The 24,269-nt window shown below is 39.7% G+C and overlaps 2 protein-coding genes across 17 annotated transcripts in view; one reads left to right on the forward strand and one right to left on the reverse strand.

Moving 5' to 3' along the window:
- CARF (calcium responsive transcription factor) overlaps positions 1-10,821 on the reverse strand; it is an 83,649-nt gene extending 72,828 nt beyond the window's left edge. For 13 of the 15 annotated variants that reach the window (XR_009213683.1, XR_009213684.1, XR_009213685.1 and 10 more), the window contains exons 1-2: positions 9,963-10,473; positions 5,356-5,522 (exon numbers count right to left, since the gene is read on the reverse strand). Coding sequence is in view for 1 of the 15 variants with exons in the window: in XM_058439577.1 (XP_058295560.1) it covers positions 5,356-5,397 (42 nt within the window). In the remaining 14 variants the exon portion in view is untranslated. Of the gene's footprint in view, positions 1-5,355; positions 5,523-9,962; positions 10,474-10,754 lie in introns of those variants that run through there. The other 2 variants (XM_058439566.1, XM_032754890.2) reach the window with 2 other exon arrangements.
- The window catches only part of WDR12 (WD repeat domain 12), a 32,702-nt gene continuing 19,170 nt past the window's right edge, over positions 10,738-24,269 (forward strand). Inside the window, exons 1-4 of one of the 2 annotated variants that reach the window (XM_032754904.2) lie at positions 10,738-11,641; positions 15,109-15,203; positions 21,908-22,002; positions 23,376-23,482. In XM_032754904.2, the coding sequence (XP_032610795.1) occupies positions 21,961-22,002; positions 23,376-23,482 (149 nt within the window). In that variant the 5' untranslated portion in view covers positions 10,738-11,641; positions 15,109-15,203; positions 21,908-21,960. The remainder of the gene's footprint in view (positions 11,642-15,108; positions 15,204-21,907; positions 22,003-23,375; positions 23,483-24,269) is intronic. The other variant, XM_032754903.2, reaches the window with a different exon arrangement.

Below are 24,269 nucleotides of genomic sequence, written 5' to 3' on the forward strand. Positions count from 1 at the left end.
AGTGAGACCCCCATCTCTACAAAAAAATTTTTTTTAATTAGCTGGGTGTGGTGGCATGTGTCTGTGGTCCCAGCTACTTAGAAAGCTGAGGTGGAGGGACTGCCTGAGCCCAGGAGGTTGAGGCTGCAGTGAACCATGATCATGACAGGGCAAGACCCTGTCTCAAAAGATTAAAAATTTCTTTTTAAGGGCTCGGTGTGGTGGCTAATCCCTATAACCCTAGCACTTTGGGAAGCCAAGGTGGAAGAATGGCTTGAAGCCAGAGTTCAAGATCAGCCTGGGCAATATAATGAGATTCTGTCTCTACTGAAAAAAAAAAAAAAAAAAAATCAGCCAGGCATGTTGGTGAGTACCTACAGTCCCTATAGCTCCTTGGGAAGCTGAGGTAGGATTGGTTGAGCTCAGGAGTTTGAGGCTACAGTGAGTCATAAACATGCCACTGCACTCCAGCCTGGGTGACAGAGTGAGACCCCATCTCAGGAAAAAAAAATTTTTCAATAAATTTTTAAGTTTTATTGTTTATGTCATTAAAACAAATATATGTTAATGTAGCAACATCCGAAAGTTAAAGCTACTTATAATTTTACAGAAATCACTATTGACATTTTTGCATATTCTTCCAGATTTTTTCTAAGCATATGTATTTATAAGCAGATATTCATTCACAAAATGAATTATTACTACACATCCAAGTGACTGTTCTATGTGCTGGAGATACAAGGATGATCAAGACGCTTAAAATCTCTATGTATAAAATTTATATTCTGTGTGTTTTATAACTATATCTGAATTTTTAATATCAGGTTTATTTCATGATATCACAGAGGAACTGAACATTTTAAGTGAACTCACGTTTGCTAATTAACTAACTAACACAATTATGGAAAATGCAAAAGAAACTGACCTGAATACAGAGATTTAATTTAATACAAAGCTGTCTGATGGCAAGGTAATAGAAATTTCTTCAATTTACTGAGGTGTTTACATAGATCTAAAATTTTCTGGAATTAAAGAACTTTGGGCCAGGTGCAGTGGCTCACCCCTGTAATCTCAGCCAGCACTTTGGCAGGCCAAGGCAGGGAGATCACAAGGTCAGGAGGTCGAGACCATCCTGGCTAACATGGTGAAACCCTGTCTCTACCAAAAATACAAAAAATGAGCCAGGCATGGTGGCACGCACTTGCAGTCCCAGCTACCTGGGAGGCTGAGGCGGGAGAATTGCTTGAACCCAGGAGGTGGAGGTCGCAGTGAACCGAGATTGCGCCACTGAACTCCAGCCTGGGCGACAGAGTGAGACTCCGTCTCAAAAAATATAATAATAATACTAAGATTTTATGTTTCTAAGAGTTGATTATCCTGATTTTTAAAATTCATTTAGGCTGGGCGCGGTGGCTCACGCTTGTAATCCCAGCACTTTGGGAGGCCGAGGTGGGCGGATCACGAGGTCAGGAGATCGAGACCACGGTGAAACCCCGTCTCTGCTAAAAATACAAAACAAAATTAGCCGGGCGTAGTGGCGGGCGCCTGTAGTCCCAGCTACTCGGAGAGGCTGAGGCAGGAGAATGGCGTGAACCTGGGAGGCGGAGCTTGCAGTGAGCTCAGATTGCGCCACTGCACTCCAGCTTGGGTGACAGAGTGAGACTCCGTCTCAAAAAATAAAATAAAATAAAATAAAATTCATTTAACTATTATTTATTGACTGACTTCCAATGTGCACTATACAGAAATACAAAAGAAATCTATTAAAACAGGAAACTTTTTACAAAGTTAGATTCAACTGCAAATAAGGTCCTATTGAGGGGCTTATTAAAAATCTATTAGGAATATAACTTTTTAAAAATTTATCTTTTTCTTGCTTTTTTCCTATTAGGAATACAATTTACTATTCTAAAGTAAATTGTCAAGAACACGATTTAAATACAGTTTAATTTTCTTTTTCTTTCTTTCCCTTTTTTTTTTGAGACGGAGTTTCACTCTTGTTGCCCAGGCTGGAGTGCAATGGTGTGATCTTGGCTCACTGCACCCTCCACCTCCCAGGTTCAATGAATTCTCCTGCCTCAGCCTCCTGAGTAGCTGGGATTACAGGCAGGTGCCACCACGCCCAGTTAATTTTGTATTTTTAGTAGAGACAGAGCTTCTCCATGTTGGTCAGGATGGTCCTGAACTCCCAACCTCAGGTGATCCGCCTGCCTTGACCTCCCATAGTGCTGAGATTACGGGTGTGAGCCACCACACTCGGCCTTTTTTTTTTTTTGAGACAGAGTTTCGCTCTGCTGCCCAGGCTGGAGTACAGTGGCACGATCTTGGCTCGCTTCAACTTGCGCCTCCCAGGTTCAAGTGATTCTCGTGCCTCAGCCATCTGAGTAGGTGGGATTACAGGCATGCACCACCATGCCCAGCTAATTTTTTAATTTTTAGTAGAGAAGGGGTTTCGCCATGTTGGCCAGGCTGGTCTTGAATTCCTAGCCTCAAGTGATCTGCTCACCTTAGCCTCCCAAAGTGCTGGGATTACAGGCATGAGCCACTGCACCTGGCTTAATTTTTAAAGTAATCTGAATATTCACTGTCTAAACATGATGACATTGAGATTAAAAAAATTTCTTAATATTTCTGAGAGCTCTTTGACTTTTAAAATATAAGCACTATTATGATAGATCAATTAAGATTATGAATTTAGGCCGGGCACGGTGGCTTACGCCTGTAATCCCAGCACTTTGGGAGGCCAAGGTGGGCAGATCACAAGGTCAGGAGATCAAGACCATCATGGCTAACACGGTGAAACCCAGTCTCTACTAAAAATACAAAAAAAAATTAGCCGGGCGTGGTGGCAGGCGCCTGTAGTCCCAGCTACTCAGGAGGCTGAGGCCGGAGAATAGCATGAACCCAGGAGGTGGAGCTTGCAGTGAGCTGCGAGTGAGCCACTGCACTCCAGCCTGGGCGACAGAGCAAGACCCCGTCTCAAAAAAAAAAAAAAAAAGATTATGAATTTAATTGTCATATTTATAAAATAAAATGTATTGAATCTCAACTATCCTAAATAATTATTAGCTAGAATTATCAACAATCACTCTACTATTCTGTGATATAGGACCTATTATTATCATCATTTTATAGAAAAAGATGATGAGGTTCATTGCTCAAAATCATAAGGTTATCATTTATTGAGCATTTACCATAGTAAGGTACTATGCTAAAAGTGTTTTACCTATATCATTTAACCCTTTCAACAACACTGTGATTCAGTTACCTGTTCCAATTTACATATAGGATAGGCGGATAAGTAACTTTCCCAAGATTACAAATACGCTGACTGGTTGAGCAAGAACTCAAACCTACACGTGTTTATTTCAAAGCCCGTACTCTATTATTACAATAGGAACTTTTTCAAGGCAATAAACAAGGCTCTCTTCTGCCTTCATTAGTCAAAAAATCCATAGATTTAAATCTTTTTCTGGATAGGTTAACAAATTAAAGATGTTAAAAGAAATTATTTCTTCCTTTTTGTTTTCAACTTTTGCTGGTTGAAATTTAATTAGAAGCAGTACCCTAACATACAAAAAACTCTATCTCCGACACCACCCAAAAGCTAGAGCTCTAACTATGCAGGCATTGTAGCCACTGAAAAAACATTAGGTAGAACAGATTGAGAAGTGGAGTTTAGGAAGAAGTTGTAAAAAGTGTCAATAGCTTAGGGGTAAGAATTCCAAATATTCCCAGTTTCCTGACAGGTACTCTGATCCCACTGCAAGTTACCTTTACTAGTCTAATTTTTTTTTTTTTACTTTATTTACTTTTCCTCACTCACTCTGAAATTTCATCAGTAAAATTTTCATTGACATTAATAAGCCCTTTTTCTTAAAAAGAAAAAAACTTTGGAGAGAACATCAGCCATTAACAAATTGGTATAAATTTATGTAAGGATAGGTTTCTTCCTTTAAAACGAGTTAAAAAGAGCTACCCTGAGGGAGTGAAAAGTTTTACTTGGAGGTGAGAAAACAAGTACAGGTGAGCCTCAAAGAACTTAGAGGGATTCAGCAGGCCTGCACAGAATGCTGCAGTGAAGACTGAGGGAAGTATGACTGCCTTAGGTAAGTACACTAGTTAAGGGGTGGGGAGTATGTTGACAGAGGAAGACTGCCAACCACAAACCACCTATGCAGAATTTTGCCCATATTGGGATTTTGCCAATGGAATAAAAATAACTATATTTTCCACTGCCTTCTGGAAATGAAAATCTATGGGTTAAAGACTTTTTGTGGTTACACTGAGAAAATATTAAAGTAGTTTCTATATGGAAAAGTGGGTTTTAATATGACGATTGACCTAACCCATTGTTGAAATGAAGATTAAAAGTACATTTTTAAGTTACAGACACACTTTAAAAAAAAATTTGGATGCAGTGAAAAGTATTACCTCTTCCTTCCTCCTTTCTTCCATCAATTTGCTTTATCTTCTTTAATCCTGACAACTGCAGAGTGACTTAAAATAGCTGATTTTCCCAACTATCCTGAATGTCAGTACATGCTATAAATTTTTATCCCTAACTGACAATTAACTCCGTCAAAGTAAAGTTTTTTTGTTTGTTTTTGTTTTGTTTTGTTTTGAGACGGAGTCTTGCTCTATCACCCAGGCTGGAGTGCAGTGGTGTGATCTCGGCTCACTGCAAGCTCCACTTCCTGGGTTCATGCCATTCTTCTGCCTCAGCCTCCAGAGTAGCTGGGACTACAGGTGCCCGCCACCATGCCCGGCTAATTTTTTTTTGTATTTTAGTAGAGACGGGGTTTCACCATGTTAGCCAGGATGGTCTTGATCTCCTGACTTCGTGATCCGCCCGCCTCGGCCTCCCACCGCGCCTGGCCCTGTCAAAGTAAAGTTTATAAGAATGCAGTTATTAGGCCGGGCGCGGTGGCTCACGCTTGTAATCCCAGCATTTTGGGAGGCTGAGGCGGGCGGATCACGAGGTCAGGAGATCGAGACCACGGTGAAACCCCGTCTCTACTAAAAATACAAAAAATTAGCCGGGCATGGTGGCGGGCGCCTGTAGTCCCAGCTACTCAGAGAGGCTGAGGCAGGAGAATGGCGTGAACCCGGGAGGTGGAGCTTGCAGTGAGCTGAGATCGCGCCACTGCACTCCAGCCTGGGTGACAGAGCGAGACTCCGTCTCAAAAAAAAAAACAAAAAAAGAAGAACAGTTATTAATATTAAATAACTAAGTATAAAATGGTTTTTCCAACTGATGAACATAAATAGAACAAAGCACCTATATACAAAGGGTAATTTGACTTTTTAAAGATGTAATAGACAATAGTTAACTTTTTACAATAAAGTTACTTTCAATTAGTTAAAAAAAATTACCTTCAGATAGTGGCTCAGGTTTAAATTCCAGGCCTCAAGCATTCTACTACCCCCAGAAATGTCCTTTCTTGTCCACTGAAGTTCTTCCTTTTGGGGGCACTAAATCATGATAGCTGTAGCTTCATTTATGTGAAAGCTTTAATTGGGTCTTCACAGCAGCATTTTCTCTGTAATGAGAAGGTATTTAATGTATATTTTATTTTCCTACACATAAAGATAATTATTACATTTTGTTATGCAAGTTTTATTTTAAAATAACCATTATCAGCCTGGTGTGGTAAAACCATCAATTGACTCATTTAAGAGAACTAAAGACAAGGACTGACTTTACAGGTAACTGCATGTATCTTGGGACAAGTGACAATCTCTCTGTGCCTGTTTCCTTGTCTAAAATCAGGTATTTGGAATATTTAAATTCTCACATTTTATAACTATCACTAAAACAAAGATCTCTAGCAAATTACATTTTTCATCAATGAAAATACTTACTATTAGGGCATCTTATGGAGCCACAAGAAGCTTGAAAATAAAAGCTCTTCTCCCCATGCCCTACCTCCCAAACCCTAGAATTGACAGGCTTATTTCTTAAGCAAGCGCATTACAATTAGATAAAGAGAGCAGAAAGAAAAAAGAAAATATTAAATATGGAGCCTAAACAGTTAATGATTGGATTTCAGAAAACACACTAAAGCATTACCTTTTGCCAGCAAATTGCTTTCTAGAATGTTTTGTTATCACATTTAAAAAGTGGATTTTATCTTATATCAAAAGATTGGAAAGCATCTGTAAAATTAGTAGCTCGGCATATTTATTTTGGGAAGAAAGGGCTTTTTATTGTTTTTATACAGTGAATGTATGGCCAAGGGGTAGAGACGATTCAGGTTGTTGCCATGTCTCTTTCAAGGACAATACTTGGGCCATTGCTGTTATGATCTTATTCAACAGCAATTCTATCAGTTCAAAATTTTGGAGGTAATTTCTTATGTGTAATATTAAAAAAAAATGGTCTTAACATCCAATCATGTTGTTGAGTATCCTTCACAGACTTCTGTGTATTAAAATATTAGTTACAACCAATAATCTGAGAATAAATCCCCAAATAGGATAATTAAAGAGAAAGTAGCTTGAAGTTGAGTTTCTTTAAATTCCAGATACCTTGGTTAATGTCCTAAGATGTAAAAGATCTTTAAATCTATTCATTATCAGCGCCAGATCTTATTAACTACATTAAAAAATATTGCTCAGCGGGATGCTGGTGGCTCACACCTGTAATCTCAGCACTTTGGGAGGCCAAGGTGGGCAGATCACGAAGTTAAGAGATTGAGACCATCCTGGCCAACATGGTGAAACCCCATCTCTACTAAAAATACAAAAAAATTAGCTAGGTGTGGTGGTGCGCACCTGTAGTCCTAGCTACTCAGGAGGTTGAGGTAGGAGAATCGCTTGAACCTGGGAGGCACAGGTTGCAGGGAGCCAAGACTGCGCCATGGCACTACAGCCTGGTGACAGAGCGAGACTGTCTCAAAAATAAATAAATGAATAAAATATTGCTCAAAAGTACTTTAGAAAATAAAATTTACCACATCTTTTAGAGGTAGATAAATGACATAACATTCCTTTTATAATATGTACAAAATTAGTATGAATCAGTGGTGTCAAAAATGAAATCAAGACTAATTCACAAATATTTTAATAGGATAATTTATTTTTTAAGAATCAGTTTTTAAAGTTATGTTAAACATCGAACTTTTAAATGTATGCAAATATATATAAACAATAACCTATATTAATTTTTAAATTTTCTGCTGGATGCAGTGGCTCATGCCTGTAATCCCAGCGCTTTGGGAGGCTAAAGTGGGCGGATCTTGAGGTCAGGAGTTGGGAGGCCAGCCTGGCCAACATAGTGAAACCCCGCCTCTACTTAAAAAAAAAAAAAAAAAAAACAGGCCAGGTGCAGTGGCTCATGCCTGGAATCCCAGCACTTTGGGAGGCCAAGCAGACAGATCACAAGGTCAGGAGATCAAGACCATCCTGGCCAACATGATAAAACCGTGTGTCTACTAAAAATACAAAAATTAGCTAGGCGTGGTGGCGTGTGCCTGTAATCCCAGCTACTCGGGAGGCTGAGGCAGGAGAATCACTTGAACCAGGGAGTTGGAGGTTGCAGTGAGCCAAGATTGCACCACTGCACTCCAGCCTGGTGACACAGCCAGACTCCATCTCAAAAAGAAAACGAAACAAAATACAAAAATCAGCTGGGAGTGGTGGCAGGAGCCTGTAATTGCAGCTACTGGGGAGGCTGAAGCACGGATCACTTGAACCTGGAAGGCAGAGGTTGCAGTAAGATGAGATCATGCCACCGCATTCCAGCCTGGGCAACAGAGCAAGACTCCATCTCAGCCGGTACAGTGGCTCACGCCTGTAATCCCAGCACTTTGGAAGGCCGAGGTGGGAAGATCACAAGGTCAGGGGATCGAGACCATCCCGGCCAACATGGTGAAACCCTCTCTACTAAAATACAAAAAAATTAGACAGGGATGGTGGCAGGCACCTGTAGTCCTAGCTACTCGGGAAGCTGAGGCAGGAGAATCGCTTCAACCTGGGAGGTAGAAGTTGCAGTGAGCTGAGATAGCGCCACTGCACTCCAGCCTGGTGACAGAGGGAGACTCTGAAAAAAAACGAAAAACCAAAAACAAAACAACAACAAACAACAACAACAAAAAAAAACCCTCCAACTCAAAAAAAATAAAAATAAAAAAAGCACTTTTTAATTTTCAGGGAAAAAAAATCTAAGGCTGGTGTTCACAATGTCAATTTTATTTGTGGTTTGTTCTCCCTATAAGCTTCCCTGTAATCCATTTCTAGCCATTTTTTACTCTGCACAAACAAACTTTTTACCTCTTTGCTCTTTGATTTTTTTTTTTTTTTTTTTTGAGATGGAGTTTCACTCTTTTCACCCAGGCTGGAGTGAAGTCGCGAGATCTTGGCTCACTGCAAACTCCACCTCCCAGGTTCAAGCAATTCTCCTGCCTCAGCCTCCTGAGTAGCTCGGATTATAGGCACCCGCCACCATGTCTGGCTAATTTTCGTATTTTTAGCAGAGACGGGGTTTCACCATGTTGGCCAGGGTGGTCTCGAACTCCTGACCTCAGGTGATCCGCCCACCTCGGCCTCCCAAAATGCTGGGATTAGGCTGCTCTTTGAGAGCTTTACAAATTTATTTAATCCTTACAATGACTCTGAGGTAGATCTTTTTGTCTCTGTTTGTAGATAAGAAAACTGGAACTGTCAAGAAACTTGCTTAAGATCACGGAGTGCATTAGGTTCGGATTCATACTCAAATTGGAAAAAAAGAAAAACACAAAAAACAATTAGGACTCCAAAGCCCTAATGCATAGACTTTGTATCCTATCACACTGTGGCATTATATATATAAAACAAGAAACTTTATAATAAAGAGAAACGTATTTTCCAAACTGTGGTTCTCCAGATAACAATGTGTCTCCATGAGGACCATATAGTAAATACATCCCATAAAAAATGATTACCAACCAAAAGCTTGCAATTAATGTTCCAACTAAAGAAAAAGACTCAAAGTAAAAGCATCAGCTATCCTAGGTACTGCTTGGAGGCAACACCAAACATGACACATAAATCATTGTTGAAAAAAACCGTAAAACATAATGCTGGGTATTTAGTTATGTTGAATGCTAAAACTAATCTTTCCTTAACTAAAGGTCTCCGTCAAAAGAAAAGTGTATTTTAGTCAAGTCAGGATTTCTGTTTTGCAAACTGAAAGTCTTATACTATTAAGCATATATTCAGGTTATTTATTTTCCTGATCATAATTTTCAATTCAAATTAAGATCAAACTCTATTGACTCTGTCAGGTACTGTATATTCTCATTTTGATAAATTTCAAATTAATGATAAAAATGTATTAACCTGCTGATCAATTATACATTTTATAAATATATTTTAACCAATGACATATTATCAAGTACAGATTCAATGGCAAGATTTCATTAAGAAAGTGTTTCAAGCTTCAGGTGCCTATGACTTATTTAATGTGTAAATCCTCACCACTACAATAACCACATGGTTAAACGACCACCACTTCCATTAGCAAGCCCAAGCCTAATAAGTGATCTCCTGGGACTTCAGAACAGAGGTTTTCTAATTTTATTCCTCCACTCAATGTGGCTATTCTCCCTTATCTGTTCACACTGGCAAAGCTTCTAGTTAAACTGGAATTGGTAACTATTTGATCATAATTAACATATACTGAGTGCTTCCGATGCCGCAGTTAATTCTTACAGTTGATAAAAGTGTGGCACAAGAAGGTTAATCAAGTAGCAAAGGCAGGATCTGAACCCAGGAATTCTGGTTCCAGGGCCCGGATTCCGAGCTACCAAGGTAAGTAAACTGAAAAGAGTCCTACTTTTATTGTCATTGCTCTCTAATAAAAATTATTTTTTTCTTCCAATTGTTTAAACCTCATCTCATTCTCTATTTAAATATTAGGCGTTCATTTAAATATTAGGCGTCTACCTTACAGTAGGACATCTTTAAACAAGGTAAAAAAGGAAAGCTTTAGTTGTCTTCACCTGCACACATACCGCTCTGCCCATAAATTGTGCAATCCAGTTCTGCCTGATTCTAAACTGCTTGTCTCTTGAAGCGAATGCCTTAAAAACTGACATTGGGATCAGGATAGTTATCTCCATCCATCCTCCCTCAGAAAAACAACTATATTAGAGTAATTCTTGAGAACATTGAGAACAATATACAGGCCTTTGGGTAACTTCAAGACAAAAAGGGCAAAAAGTCGGGGAGAAGGTGTGGGAGGATGATTTTCCCCTTCTAAACGTAAGGTATAAAAGGGCTCAGAAAGCGGAAAAAAAAACCCTAAAAAGCAAGGTGAGGGACGGCGTGAGGGACCACACATTGGGCGCTCCGCCCAAGGGGTCCGGCTCCTTCTCCGCAGCGATGGCGCGTCCTTGGGCTCAACAACCCTCCTCAAGACACCTAACCTCCTCCTTCTCCAGCCTGCCCCTCTGGGGCCTGCGAGCCCCGTCTCGGGCCGGGGGTCGGAAGCCCTGCCATGTAGGACCCCGAAAAGGCCCCCAAGCTTGGCGCGGAGGGCGCCGCCAGTGACCGGCTGCGGCTGGGGGCGGGGGCCGGCAGTTGCTCGGAGCTCCGGTGGGTCAGGAGGTGACGGGAGGAGGAGGAGGCAGGAGGAAGAAAGGGGGGTTGGGAGGTAGCGTCCGGTAGGTCCGCGCAGACAGCGCTGCCAGACTTCTGACTCCCCCAGTCCTGCCGCCGCCGACAGCCCCACAAGGCGGCATGGGAAGTCCGCCGGAGCAGAGGGGAGAAAATTCAAAACGAGTCTACTCAACCTCGTCTTGGCTCCGAGGCCCCGCCATGGAGACCAGCATAATGCGCAGGCGCGCCCCACCGGGAGCGCGCAGCGCAGTTCCACGAGAGTAGGACCACTATCGGCCACCGTCGACCGTTTCCTCTTTCATCCGTTCTTTTTTTCGTATTTCCGCCTCTCGCCTCTGTAAAACCCGCAGTTAGAGGCGAGACTTAGGAAAAACCTCTGCCGAGTGGGAGTCTGGTTGGGAATATGTATGAGAAAAAAAAACTGGCAAGGCGTTAGTCAAGCAAAGCTGAAGACAGGAAATTTGATGTCTGGCTGGAGTCTGAAGGATTTAATGCAAATAAGATATTCTGAGGGCAGCGTGGCAAAAAAAGACTACAATTCCCGGTGGTCACAGCGTTTGAGAAGCGATGCTTTCTGAGACTTGTAGTAACTAGGAGCTGTGTTTGAACTATCCAGGCTCAGGACAGCCTCTTGAAAAAAAATTTTATTAATAAAGCGGATTTTAGTGGGATCTTTTTCCTAATCGATTACGGGCCCACACGTATGGGAAGAATTCTAACAATGATTAAAGGGACATGCTACCTTTAAGACTCTGCTTTTCTAATCGATGACTCCTAAATCTAGGAGTAGGTAGTCGATGTTTGTGGTCTGGGAGTCGGTAGAGAGGCAACCGCGTGCTTTCTGCGGAGGAGACCGGGGGACAGAAAGCAGAGTCCAGGCTTAGACTGCAGCTCCTCGCTTACCTGTGCAGTCTAATTTTGAGCTGCCTCTTTGTAGTCCTAAAAGGCAGGAGCTCCGTGTTGTGAGTCTGCTAACCCGTACGTTTCCGTGGGCAAGTCGTGTGTACTCCTCGCCATGTCTCAGCTCCAAACACGCTTCTACACTGATAACAAGAAGTAAGTAAGTGTTCCACCATTCGCTCCCTTCCCCAGGTTCCTTTCCGACCACCCCTTTGGTATGACCTTGTGGATCCCTGGTTGTTTCTACTGTCACCCCCACCCTTTTTTCTGAGATTACCTCCTTTCTAACCAGTTTCGTAGGTTCTATATAATTTGAATTGTGATTGTGGAGGAGGCTGAAGGACTTCAGGTTTGCTTTCTGAATGAAACATTTTATATGTGTAATTTAACAATGAACAGTGGGCCTTGTTATAGGGTGTCTGCTAGTGGTGGTTCACAGTTTTTGAAAACACGTTTTTGAAAATGGAAAAAAACAGTTTTTGAAAATGGAAAGACATATTTACCATTTATATATATCTATATAGATATATAAACATTTTAACCAGTGGTCTTAAGGTTAGCACTCATTCGAAAACTAATTATATGCTGCCTTGTGGTATATATTGCATTGTTAGTTTTCTTTGTGTTTGCCTGGTCTCTTCCAACTATATTGGAAGTCTCTTGAGGGCAGGGACTATATATTAAGCTTCTTGGATTAGCTGAGTCAACAAAAAATGTCAAATTTTTCAGTGAAAATGATAATAAATATTTGTTGTGTTAATAAGCTAAAGTTAGCCATAAACTAGGAAACTTCCACCTGAGTTATACCTGTGGTTTTGTTTGTAGCTTTATGAGGAGAGCTAGTAAATCATCTTCTCTCCCCTTGTGTTGTTGCTGAAAGTATACATAAATCGTATTATCAATGCACCTGAGTATACATACTTACATACATAGCCTTAATACTTCTCTAGGAATGTGGTGATGCGTTAACATAACCACTGTGTTTTTTAATTGAAAGTAGGTTTTTTTGTTTTTCTTAAAATAAAATTTTTTGAAATATGTGGGGCTTTTGTTTGTTTGTTTGTTTTGGTTTTTTTGGAGACAGAGTCTCACTCTGTTGCCCAGGCTGGACTGCAGTGGTGGGATTTTGGCTCACTGCAATCTGTCTCCTGGGCTCAAACAATCTTCCCGCCTCAGCCTCCAGAGTAGCTGGAATTACAGGCATGTGCCACCAAGCCTGGCTAATTTTTGTATTTTTAGTAGAGACAGGAATTTGCCTTGGTGGCCATGCTGGTCTCGAACTCCTGGCCTCAAGTGATCCGCCCACCTCGGTCTCCCAAAGTCCTGGAATTACAGGCATGACCCACTGCGTCCAGCCTTGAGATAATTATTGATTCACATGAAGTTGTAAGAGATAATAGGCCACTGTGTTTTAACCCCTGAAATGAATGGATACATGTCATATGTGTGTGTTTGAATTTAGGCCCTCCAAAAGGTAAAAAAAAAAAGTAGAAATTAAAATTCTTTGCCGAGTGCTGTGGCTCATGTCTGTAATCCCAGCAGTTTGGGAGGCTGAGGAATGCAAATCGCTTATCTCAGGAGTTAGAGACCAGCCTAAGCAACATGATGAAACCCCGTCTCTACCAAAAATACAAAAAATTTGCCAGGCATGGTGGTGCCCACCTATGGTCCCAGCTACTTGGGAGGCTGAGGTGGGAGGATTGCTTGAGCCTGAGAGGCAGAGGTTGCAGTGAGCCAGAATCAATGCAACTGCACTCCAGCCTGGGGAACATAGTGAGACTCTATCTCAAATAAATAAATAAATAAATAAAAATCTTGCTTTTTCTTTTTGCTTAATATTTTGGTCAGTAAAATGGAGGCAGAGGGGCTAATATAATTGTCACACACACACAAGAATATACATATATGTGAATTATATACATAAATATATAGCTATAGCCTTATTGCTGAAAGTGTGGTTTGAGGATCATCAGCACCATATCTGCAAAGTTGTGCAACCATCACCACAGCCAATTTTAGAACATTTTTCATCATCCTTGAGCTGTTTATTAAATAATACCCCCGGCCCTAGGCAACCACTGATCTACTTTCTGTCTCTGTAACTTTCTCTCTTCTGGACATTTTGAATAAATGGAATTATATAATGTGATCTTTTGTGACTGGCTTCTTTCACTTACTATGATTTTTAAAAAATGGTTTCATTATATCATAGTATATATTAGCACTTCATTCCTTTTTATGGCCAAATAATAGGCCATTGAATGGATGTACCATATTTTTCCATTCATCAGCTGGTGGGCATTTAGGTTGTTTATACCTTTTAGCTATTATGAATAGTTGTTATGTGAACACTCATGTACAAGTTTTTGTGTGGATGTATGTTTTCATTTCTCTTGCATATATACTTAGAAGTGGAGTTTTTGGGTCAGATGTAATTCCATGTTTGAGTTTTTGAGGAACTGCCAGACTGTTTTCCAAAGCAACTGCACCATTTTACGTTACTGCCAGCAATAATCAGGGTTCCAATTGCTCCATATTTTCACTGACACTTGTTGTTAGCTGTCTTTTTACTTATAGCACCCTAGTGGATGTGAAATTATATTTCATTGTGTTTGATTAGCATTTCCCAGACGACTAATGATGAGTATTTGCATGTCCCTATTGGGCCATTTTAAAGTTTGTGTTGTCTTTTTATTATTGAGTTATAAGTGTTCTTAATATAGTCTAGATACAAGTTCCTTATCAGATACATGATTTGCAAATATTTTCTCACAGTCTCTCTTAGAAGAGTCTCCTAATCTGCCTCCTGTCATGTGTTCCTCTATTTCAGTGCCCATTGTGCAGCCAGAAAGATCTAACTAAATAAAATCTGATGATATTTCTAATTTGCACTGCTGTGATAGTTCTTCATTACCCACAAAAAAGAAGTGAAAATGATTTCACATGATATATAAAGCACTCCATGTGTATCTCTTTAGCCTTTGGTCACTTTAGAGCAAAGTCAGATTTTCTGGAAGTGGCAGGTTGGGCAGTTTAACAACTCCTAGCTATTGTTTTGATGTTCTCCCTGCTTTCATGCATACTGCTTCTTCCAGCCTACCCTTCCCTCACCTGGCAAAAACTCACTTCTCTTTTGAGACAGGGTCTCGCTGTGTCACCCAGGCTGGAGTGCAGTGCACTGGTGTAATCTCAGCTCACTGCAGCCTCGACCTCCTGGGCTCAGGCAGTCCTCCCACCTCAGCCTCCCAAGTACCTGGGACTACAGGCACATGCCACCACGCCTGGCTGATCACTTTTCTAAATGTAGCTTAACAGTCATCTTTTTTGTGGATCGTTTCTGGCCCTGCTCCCCTGCCTTCCTTTTCTGTGGTTAAAATGACCTATGGTGTCTTTGTTCTCTTTTTACATGTCACCTAATGGCATTGTTCTTATGTAACGTCATTCTATTTGATTACCAGACTTCAACCTCATCTTAGAACAGAGACCATGTTTTAATTCATTTTTGTTTACAACATGTAGCAAAATGTCTGGCGTTTATTTACCCAATAAATGTATGTTGAATTCGTAAAAGCATATTTGTTCAAATATCTGTAGACTTGATCTTGACGTATCATTTCCTTTTTATAGATATGCCGTAGATGATGTTCCCTTCTCAATCCCTGCTGCCTCTGAAATTGCTGACCTTAGTAACATCATCAATAAACTACTAAAGGACAAAAATGGTGGGTATATATGCTTAGGAGAGGGCACAATGCCCCTAATTATTCTAAAATGCATTAAGTTTTTAGTTCCTTTTTTGGCCTTATGATACTGTATGAATTTTGTAGTGGTAAAATTTGTATGTTATGAAGTACAGGTTCTTCTGCTGGATGATACTGTAAATACTGCTTTGAGAGAAAAGTTTTCAGAAAAAAATTTCTGTTTAACCTGTTTTTAAGGCAATGTGGAAATATGGTGGTTGTAGTTAAGGAATAAAGATTTTGGTATAGTTGTAATATAGAGGTAATCAAGATACTGATTGTTCTACGGAGGGCTGAGTTATGTAGGCATAAAACAAGCGTTTTAGTGCTTAGGCCCCACTTACTAGTGAAGCACAAAGCAAAATGACAATATCAGTATTTGAGTGTTCAGTGTAATATCAAAATGCCAGTATGAATACCAGTATTTTATTTTTTGTGTCCAGAATTCATAAAAAAAGGGTATAACAAAACATGCAAGAATATAAAACATTTAAAAGATACAAATATTAAATATATACTATTGTACTAATATGTTATTTGCCCATTAAATTAATATGAACAATGTATGTAAAAATATCAATGAAATAAGATTGGCCATGAGTTAATAATTGTTGAAGTTTGTAATCCCAGCACTTTGGGAGGCCGAGCCGGGTGGATCACGAGGTCAGCAGTTTGAGACCAGCCTGACCAACATGGTGAAACCCCGTCTCTACTAAAAATACAAAAATCAGCCGGGCGTGGTGGCACATGCCTGTAATCTCAGCTGCTAAGGAGGCTGAGGCAGGAGAATTGCTTGAAAACCCGGGAGGCGGAGGCTGCAGTGAGCCAAGATCGCACCATTGCACTCCAGCCTAGGTGATAGAGGAAGTCTCAAAAAACAAAATTGTTGAAGTTTGGTGATAGGTGTAAGAGGCTCCTTATATTATTTTCTGTATCTCATTGTAGTTTTGATTGATATTTCTGAACTTTTCCATGTGTATGAAATTTTCTATAATAAAATATTTTTTAAAAAGTAAAGAAATATTACATAAAATAGAGAAAATTTAAACATGAAACATTAAGTGATTCTCCTGCCTCAGCCTCCAGAGTAGCTGGGATTACAGGTGCCCGCTACCATGCCTGGCTAATTTTTTGTATTTTTAGTAGAAACGGGGTTTCACCATTTGGCGAGGCTGGTCTCGAACTCCTGACCTCAGGTGATCCACCCTCCTGGGCCTCCCAAAGTGCTGGGATTACATGTGTGAGCCACCATGCCCAGCCAGAGGCAAGTGTATTTTTATGCAGATGTTTCCAATGCTGCAGAGCTCTTCTGACTCTATCCTAGTTGGAGGAATGGGGAGGTAAGAGTTATAAACTAATGTGTAGTATTTTCCCCATCTTCGTCTTCAAATAATCACATAATTTTTTTGTGAAATTTGGGATGATGTTTTTGAGCAACTTTATTGGCTTGGGATGGGGGAGGAGGGGACAGGGTCTGCAATCTTTTTATTGCTAGCAAGTTACAGTTCAGTATTCAATATTCAAGGATATTTACATAGCATTTCCTGTTGATCCTTGTTTTTGTTTTCATCATGGATATATAGAGATTCTGATGCATAGTTACCTTTATAAATTTCAAAACTGTTACATAGTCTATTTGTTGAAAAAGTCTTTGAACTAGAATAAGAAATATTCTTTTTAATTTTTGTAGGTACATGGTAGGTGTATCTATGGGGTACGTTAGATATTTTGATATAGGCATATAAGGTGTAATAATCACATCAGGGTAAATGAGGTATCCATCACCTCAAGCATTTATCCTTTGCATTACAAACAATCCAATTATACTCTTTGTTGTTTTTAAATGTATAATTAAATTATTGACTATAGTCACCCAGTTGTGCTATCAAATACAAGATCTTATTTATTCTTTCAATTCTTTTGTACCCATTAACCATCCATTTCCACTTGCCTCTCACTTCCCCCACTACCCTTCTCAGCGTCTGGTAACTCTCCTTCTACTCTGTGTCTCCATGAGTCCAATTGTTTTAATTTTTAGCTCCCACAAATAAGTGAGAATATGCAAAGTTTGTTTTCTGTGCCTGGCTTATTTCACTGAACATAGTGACCTCCAATTCTACCCATGTTGTTGCAAATGACAGGATCTCGTTCTTTTTTATGGCTGAATAGTACTCCATTGTGTAGAAGTACTGATTTCCTGATTTCTTTACTTTTAAGTATATACCTAGCAGTGCTATTGCTGGATCATATGGTAGCTCTATTTTTAGTTTTTTGAGGAATCTCCAAACTGTTCTCCATAGTGGTTGTACTAATTGACATCCCCACCAAGGTTTATGAGGGGTCCCTTTTCTCCATATCCTCATCAGCATTTGTTATTGCCTGACTTTTGGATAAAAGCCATTTTGGCCTGGCACGGTGGCTCACGCCTATAATCTCAGCACTTTGGGAGGCCAAGGTGGGTGGATCACGAAGTCAAGAATTCGAGACCAGCCTGGGCAAAATAGTAAACCCTATCTCTACTAAAAATACAAAAATTAGCCAGGCATAGTGGCAGGTGCCTGTAAACCCAGCTACTCAGGAGGCTGAGGCAGGAGAATTGCTTGAACCCGGGAGTCGGAGGTTGTAGTGAGCCGAGCTCGCGCCACTGCACTCCAACCTGGGTGACAAAGCAGGACTCCGTCTTGTGGGGGTGGGAAAAAAAAAGCCATTTTGTCTGGGGTGAAATGATACCTGATTGTAGTTTGATTTGTATTTCACTGATGATCAATGATGGTGAGCACCCTTTCATTTGCCTGTTTGGCATTTGAATGTTTTCTTTTGAGAAATGTATGTTCAAACCTTTTGCCCAATTTTTAATCAGATTATTAAATTTTTACCTACAGAGCTTTTTGAGCTCCTTATATATTCTGGTTATTAGTCCCTTGTCAGATGTGTAGTTGGCAAATAATTACTCCCATTCTGTGCATTGTCTCTTCACTTTGTTAATTGTTTCCTTTGCTGTGCTTTTTAACCTGATGGGATCGCATTTGTCTTTCTGCTTTGATTGCCTGTGCTTGTGTGGTATTAATGAAGAAATTTTTGCCCAGACCACTGCCCTGGGGAGTTTCCCCAATATTTTCTTGTATTAGTTTCATAGTTTGAGGTCTTAGAAATATTTAAGTCTTTAATCCCTTTTGTTTTGACTTTTGTATGTGGCAAGAGATAGGGGTCTAGTTTCATTTTTTTGTGCATATGGATACCCAGTTTTTCCAGCACCATTATTGAAGAGACTGTCTGTTCCCCAGTGTAGGTTTGACTTCACTGTAGATGTATGGATTTGTTTTGGCTTCTCTATTCTGTTCCATTGGTGTATGTGTCTGTTTTTATGCTAGTACCATGCTGTTTTGGTTACTATAGCTCTGTAGTATAATTTGAAGTCAGGTAATGTGATTCCTCCAGGTTTGTTCTTTTTGCTTAAGATAGCTTTGGCTATTCTGGGTCTTTTGTGGTTGCATGTAAATTTTAGGATTTTTTTTTTTCCTGTGAAGAATGTCATTGGTATTTTGATAAGGATTGCATTGAATCTGTAGGTTGCTTTGGGTACTATGAGCATTTTAACAATATTAAATTCGTCCAATCCATGATCCTGGAATATCTTTCCTTTTTTGTGTGTCCTTTTCAATTTCTTTTTTTCTTTTTCTTTTCTTTTTTTTTTTTTTTTTTTGAGACAGAGTTTCACTCTTGTTGCCCAGATTGGAATGCAATCGCGTAATCTCAGCTCATTGCAACCTCCACCTCCCAGTTTCAAGCGATTCTACTGCTTCAGCCTCCTGAGTAGCTGGGATTACAGGTGCCTGCCACCACGCCCAGCTAATTTTTGTATTTTTCCTAGAGCCTTGGTTTCATCATGTTGGCCAGGGTGGTCGAGAACTCCTGACCTCAGGTGATACACCTGTCTCAGCCTCCCAAAGTTCTGGGATTACAGGCGTGAGCCACTGCACTCAGTCCTCTTCAATGTCTTTCATCATTGTTTTATAGTTTTTGTTGTAGAGATCTTTCACTTCTTTGGTTAATTCCTAGGTATTTTATTTGTGGCTACTGTAAGTAGAAATACTTTCTTGATTTCTTTTTCTAATTGTTTGCTGTTAGCATATAGAAACGCTACTGATTTTTGTATCATGCAACTTTACTGAATTTATCAGTCCTAATTGGTTTTTGGTAAAATAAAGATTATACCAAATATAACATTATATCATTGATTTTTCCAAATATAAGATCAAATCATCTGCAAACAAGGATAATGTGACTTCTTCCTCTCCAATTTGGATGCCTTCCTCCCTCCCTCCCTCCCTTCCTTCCTTCCTTCCTTCCTTCCTTCCATCTGATTGCACTAGCTAGGACTTCCATTGCTGTGTTGAATAACAGTGGTAAAAGTGGGCATCCTTATCATGTTCCAGATGTTAGAGGAAAGGCTTTCAGTTTTTTCCCCATTTAGTATGGGGGTCTATTGTATATGACTTTTATTACGTTGAATTATGTTTTTCTATACTCAGTTTTTTTAGGGCTTTTATCATGAAAGGATGTTGAATTTTATCAAATGCTTTTTCAGCATCAATTGAAATGATCATATGCTTTTTGTCCATTCTGTTGATATGATGTATGTATTAGGGTTCTTTAGAGGGACAGGACTAATAGAATAGATGTATATTTGAAAGGGAGGTTTTTTGTTTTTTTTGAGACGGAGTCTTGTTGTGTCGCCCAGGCTGCAGTGCAGTGGCACGATCTCGGCTCACTGCAACCTCCACCTCCCGGGTTCAAGGAGTTCTCCTGCTTCAGCCTCCTGAGTAGCTGGGATTACAGGCGCGTGCCACCAAACCCGGCTGGCTAATTTTTGTATTTTTAATAGAGACAGGGTTTCACCATGCTGGTCAGGCTGTTCTTGAACTCTTGGCCTCCCAAAGTACTGGGATTACAGATGTGAGCCACTGTGCCCAGCCAAGAGGGAGTTTATTAAGGAATATTGACTCACACAATCACAAGGTGAAGTCCCACGATAGGCTGTCTGCAAGCTGAGGAGCAAGGAAGCCAGTCCAAGTCCCAAAACCTCAAAGGTAGGGAAGCCGGCAGTACAGCCTTCAGTCTGTGGCCGAAGACCCGAGAGTCCCTGGCAAACCACTGGTTCAAGAATCCAAAAGCTGTAGAACTTGGAGTCCAATGTTTGAGGGCAGGAAGCATCCAGCACAGGAGTAAGATAAAGGCCTGAAGACTGATCCAGTCTGGTCCTTCCACATTCCTCTGCCTCCTTTTATCCTAGCCATGCTGGCAGCTGATTAGATGGTACCTACCCAGATAGAGGGTAGGTCTGCCTCTTCCATTCCACTGACTTAAATGTTCATCTCCTTTGGCATCACCGTCACAGACACACCTAGGAACAATACTTTGCATCCTTCAATCCAATCAAGTTGACACTCAGTGTTAACCATCACAGTGTATTACATTGATTTGTGTATGTTGAACTATTCTTGCATCCCTGGCATATATCCTACTTGTTCATGATGATCTTTTTAATGTGTTGTTGAATTTGGTTTGCAAGTATTTTGTTGAGGAAAGAATTATTCCTGTAAGAGAAGCTTTGCAATTCCAGTATGTTACCCAAATAGTTGGGTAACATTTTTCTAAACATATAGACTGAACATTATTCCTTCTGTATAGACTGTTACCATATTGCAACTCTGAAAGAAATAATGAATATAAGTACAGTAGTGGTTCTCAATAGCTGTTAATCCCGATAATTAGGTAAAAGACTGACAAGGAGCATTATGGTGGATAGAATCAGACTGATATAATCCAAGCGCTAAGATGGGTCTTAATATCTTAAAAAGAGACACAACCAGATCCTATTTGCATCCTGATGGGATGTAATAGGAAATAGACAATACTGCCTGTGAATATTCTTGTCAAAAAAAAAAAAAAAAAACCCTGAAATCTAACCAGGCATTTACCATTTACCTCTGACTAGTTTATAGGATATTTGTGTGATAAAGAAACATGTTAAAGGACACCTTGAAGATGGAGTCAACAAAACCCAGAATGTTACAAAACAGATAACCCACTTTGATCAACAAATACATGGCAAGGAGAAAAAGGAGGAGGAACTGTTAAAGATTAAAAGAAACATTAATCAAATATAATGTATGGATTATGGATGCTGAGTTTTGAAAGCTCACTGTAAAAGAACATTGACTGTTTGATATTAGAAGGAGTGATTGTTAAATTTTAAAATATTGTGACAAATTTCTTAAGTCCTTATGTTTTAGAGATACATACTAAAGTATTTACAGATGAAATGATATAATTTCTGAGATTTGCTTTAAAATAAACCAGCCAGGGAATGGAGGGTAGAATATAGATGATGTTCCATTAGTTGGTGGATGTCAAAATGGGCAGTAGTGATGAGATTCATTGTTATTTCTACTTTTGTGTATGTTTAAAATAATAAAAGTTTTCTAAACCAAAATAATTATACCAACAACAGTAAAAAGACATTATACTAACAAAACAAAGTATTTCTGATCTTAAAAATCACAGAGAAACTCAGAGGCCACACTGGGATAATAGGTACGTGTTTGTTTGGGACGTTCTCATGTATCTCTGCCAATATTACTTTAGACATTAAGAGTGATAATTTTGTTATGTATTTTCCTCAGAGTTCCACAAACATGTGGAGTTTGATTTCCTTATTAAGGGCCAGTTTCTGCGAATGCCCTTGGACAAACACATGGAACTGGAGAACATCTCATCAGTAAGTTCAAATACTTACCTTCTGTATTTCACTTGAGGCATTGTCGGCTATTGTAGTTAAACTCCTTTTAGAATCACACTGAATCTATCTTTAGTAGCAAAGATTCTTTTTAATATATTAGATATATATATTGTGTGTGTTATGTATTGTGTGTATATTTTATGTGTGTATTGAATATATATAGTGTGTGTGTGTATATATGTATATTCAATTTTGAAGCCCTCTTTTTTTGTGAGAGTGTTTTATTCAAGAAATAAATGAACACATTCTTCATATTTGTGGAAGAACTGGCAAGAAAGAGAATAGCAAATATGTGTGTACAAATATTGGTGCACAAAATAACTGGGCAAATATAAAAACTATGGGTTAAGTTATTGTTATTTTTCCCTTTTATTTTCAAAGTTTCCTTATATTGCTTTTATGATTGAAAATATAACTTATAATTGTTATTTGTTTTGTGATTTTAAAAATTGTGGTAAAATATACATAACATAAAATTTAGAATTTTAACCATTTTTAAGTATACAATTCAGTGGCATTAAGTGCATTTGCAATATTATGCAACCATCACCATTTTCCAGAATTGTTTCCTTATCCTAAACAGAAGACCTGTACCCATTAAACAATGTGCTTTTTTTCTTAATTTTAATGTTTTCTTATATCTTCTTTTTTTTTTTTTTTTCTGAGACAGAGTCTCCATCTGTTGCCCAGGCTGAAGTGCAATGGCACAGTCTTGGCTCACTGAAACCTCTGCCTCCTGGGTGCAAGTGATTCTTGAGCCTCAGCCTCCGAAGTAGTGGGATTACAGGCATCTGCCACCACGCCTGGCTAATTTTTGTATTTTCAGTAGAGACAGAGTTTCACCATGTGGGCCAGGCACATCTTGAACTCCTGACCTCAGGTGATCCGCCCGCCTCGGCCTCCCAAAGTGCTGGGGTTATGGGTGTGAGCCACTGCGCCTGGCCTAAGGCTTTCTTATATTCCTTTCCCCCCCATTTTCAGCGTAAGTTTTACAAGGCCATTAATATTTCTTCTTTTTAAAATTTTTGTTAGGAGACAGGGTCTTGCTTTGTTGCCTGGGCTGGACTTGAACTCCTAGGCTGAAGCAGTCCTCCTGCCCCAGCTTTCCTAAGGTTAATAGCTGGGACTACAGGTGTGAGCCACCATACCAAGCTATTATTTCCTAACATCACTGTTAGCTTACTGTTAGGTCAAATAAAGTTCTTGACTTTTTGAATGGCTCCAAATTTCCTGAGTTATAAAGGGGACTAATATGAAGGATATAAACGAGATATATTAAATTGGGGGTTATCTTCATAATGTAGTATTTTAAAACTATACCACCTGACTTGTTGCTGGTTTCTCGTGACTAGGAAGAAGTTGTGGAAATAGAATACGTGGAGAAGTATACTGCACCCCAGCCAGAGCAATGCATGTTCCATGATGACTGGATCAGTTCAATTAAAGGGGCAGAGGAATGGTATTGCCAGATTAATGCCCTTCTCTCTTTTTTTTTTTATCTCCTTCAGTCTTTTTAAATCCATATGTACGTATTTTTCTGTGACTTAATGTTATTTGTAAATTAATTTTGTGATCTCTGTATCAGTGGCTGTGCCAAACAGAAAGATCTTTTCATTCAGTGTCTTCAAGAAGAAACAGGTGGCCAGGTGCGGTGGCTCATGCCTGTAATCCCAGCACTTTGGGAGGCCGAGGAGGGTGGATTACGAGGTTGCGAGATAGAGACCATCCTGGCTAACACGGTGAAACCCCATCTCTACTAAAAAAATACAAAAAATTAGCCAGGCGTGGTGGTGGGAGCCTGTAGTCCCCGCTACTCGGGAGGCTGAGGCAGGAGAATGGCGTGAACCTGGGAGGTGGAGCTTGCAGTGAGCTGAGATAGCCCCACTGCACTCCAGCCTGGGCGACAGAACGAGACTCTGTCTCAACGACAACAACAAAAAAACCAGGTATTTATTAAAAGGTACTCTTTTCTGCTCTGTTCAAGATGTAGTAGTTACAATTATTGTTGTCTTTTTTTTTTTTTTTAACGGGGTCTCCCTCTGTTGCCCAGGCTGGTTGCAAACTCCTGGGCTCAAGCAGTCCTCCTGCCTCAGCCTCCTGAATAGGTGGGATTTCTCTACACCCAGCAGTATTTGTCTTCTGAATAAGTGATGTATCTTAGAGCATTTAATTTATTTGGTTCGATTATGTTGCTTTTAAGACCAAGGATATGGTTTGTTTCATAGAGGAAAAAGGTAACTTTTATA

This window comes from Hylobates moloch, unplaced genomic scaffold (assembly GCF_009828535.3).
Source record: "Hylobates moloch isolate HMO894 unplaced genomic scaffold, HMol_V3 SCAFFOLD_1, whole genome shotgun sequence".
Classification (NCBI taxonomy): domain Eukaryota; kingdom Metazoa; phylum Chordata; class Mammalia; order Primates; family Hylobatidae; genus Hylobates; species Hylobates moloch.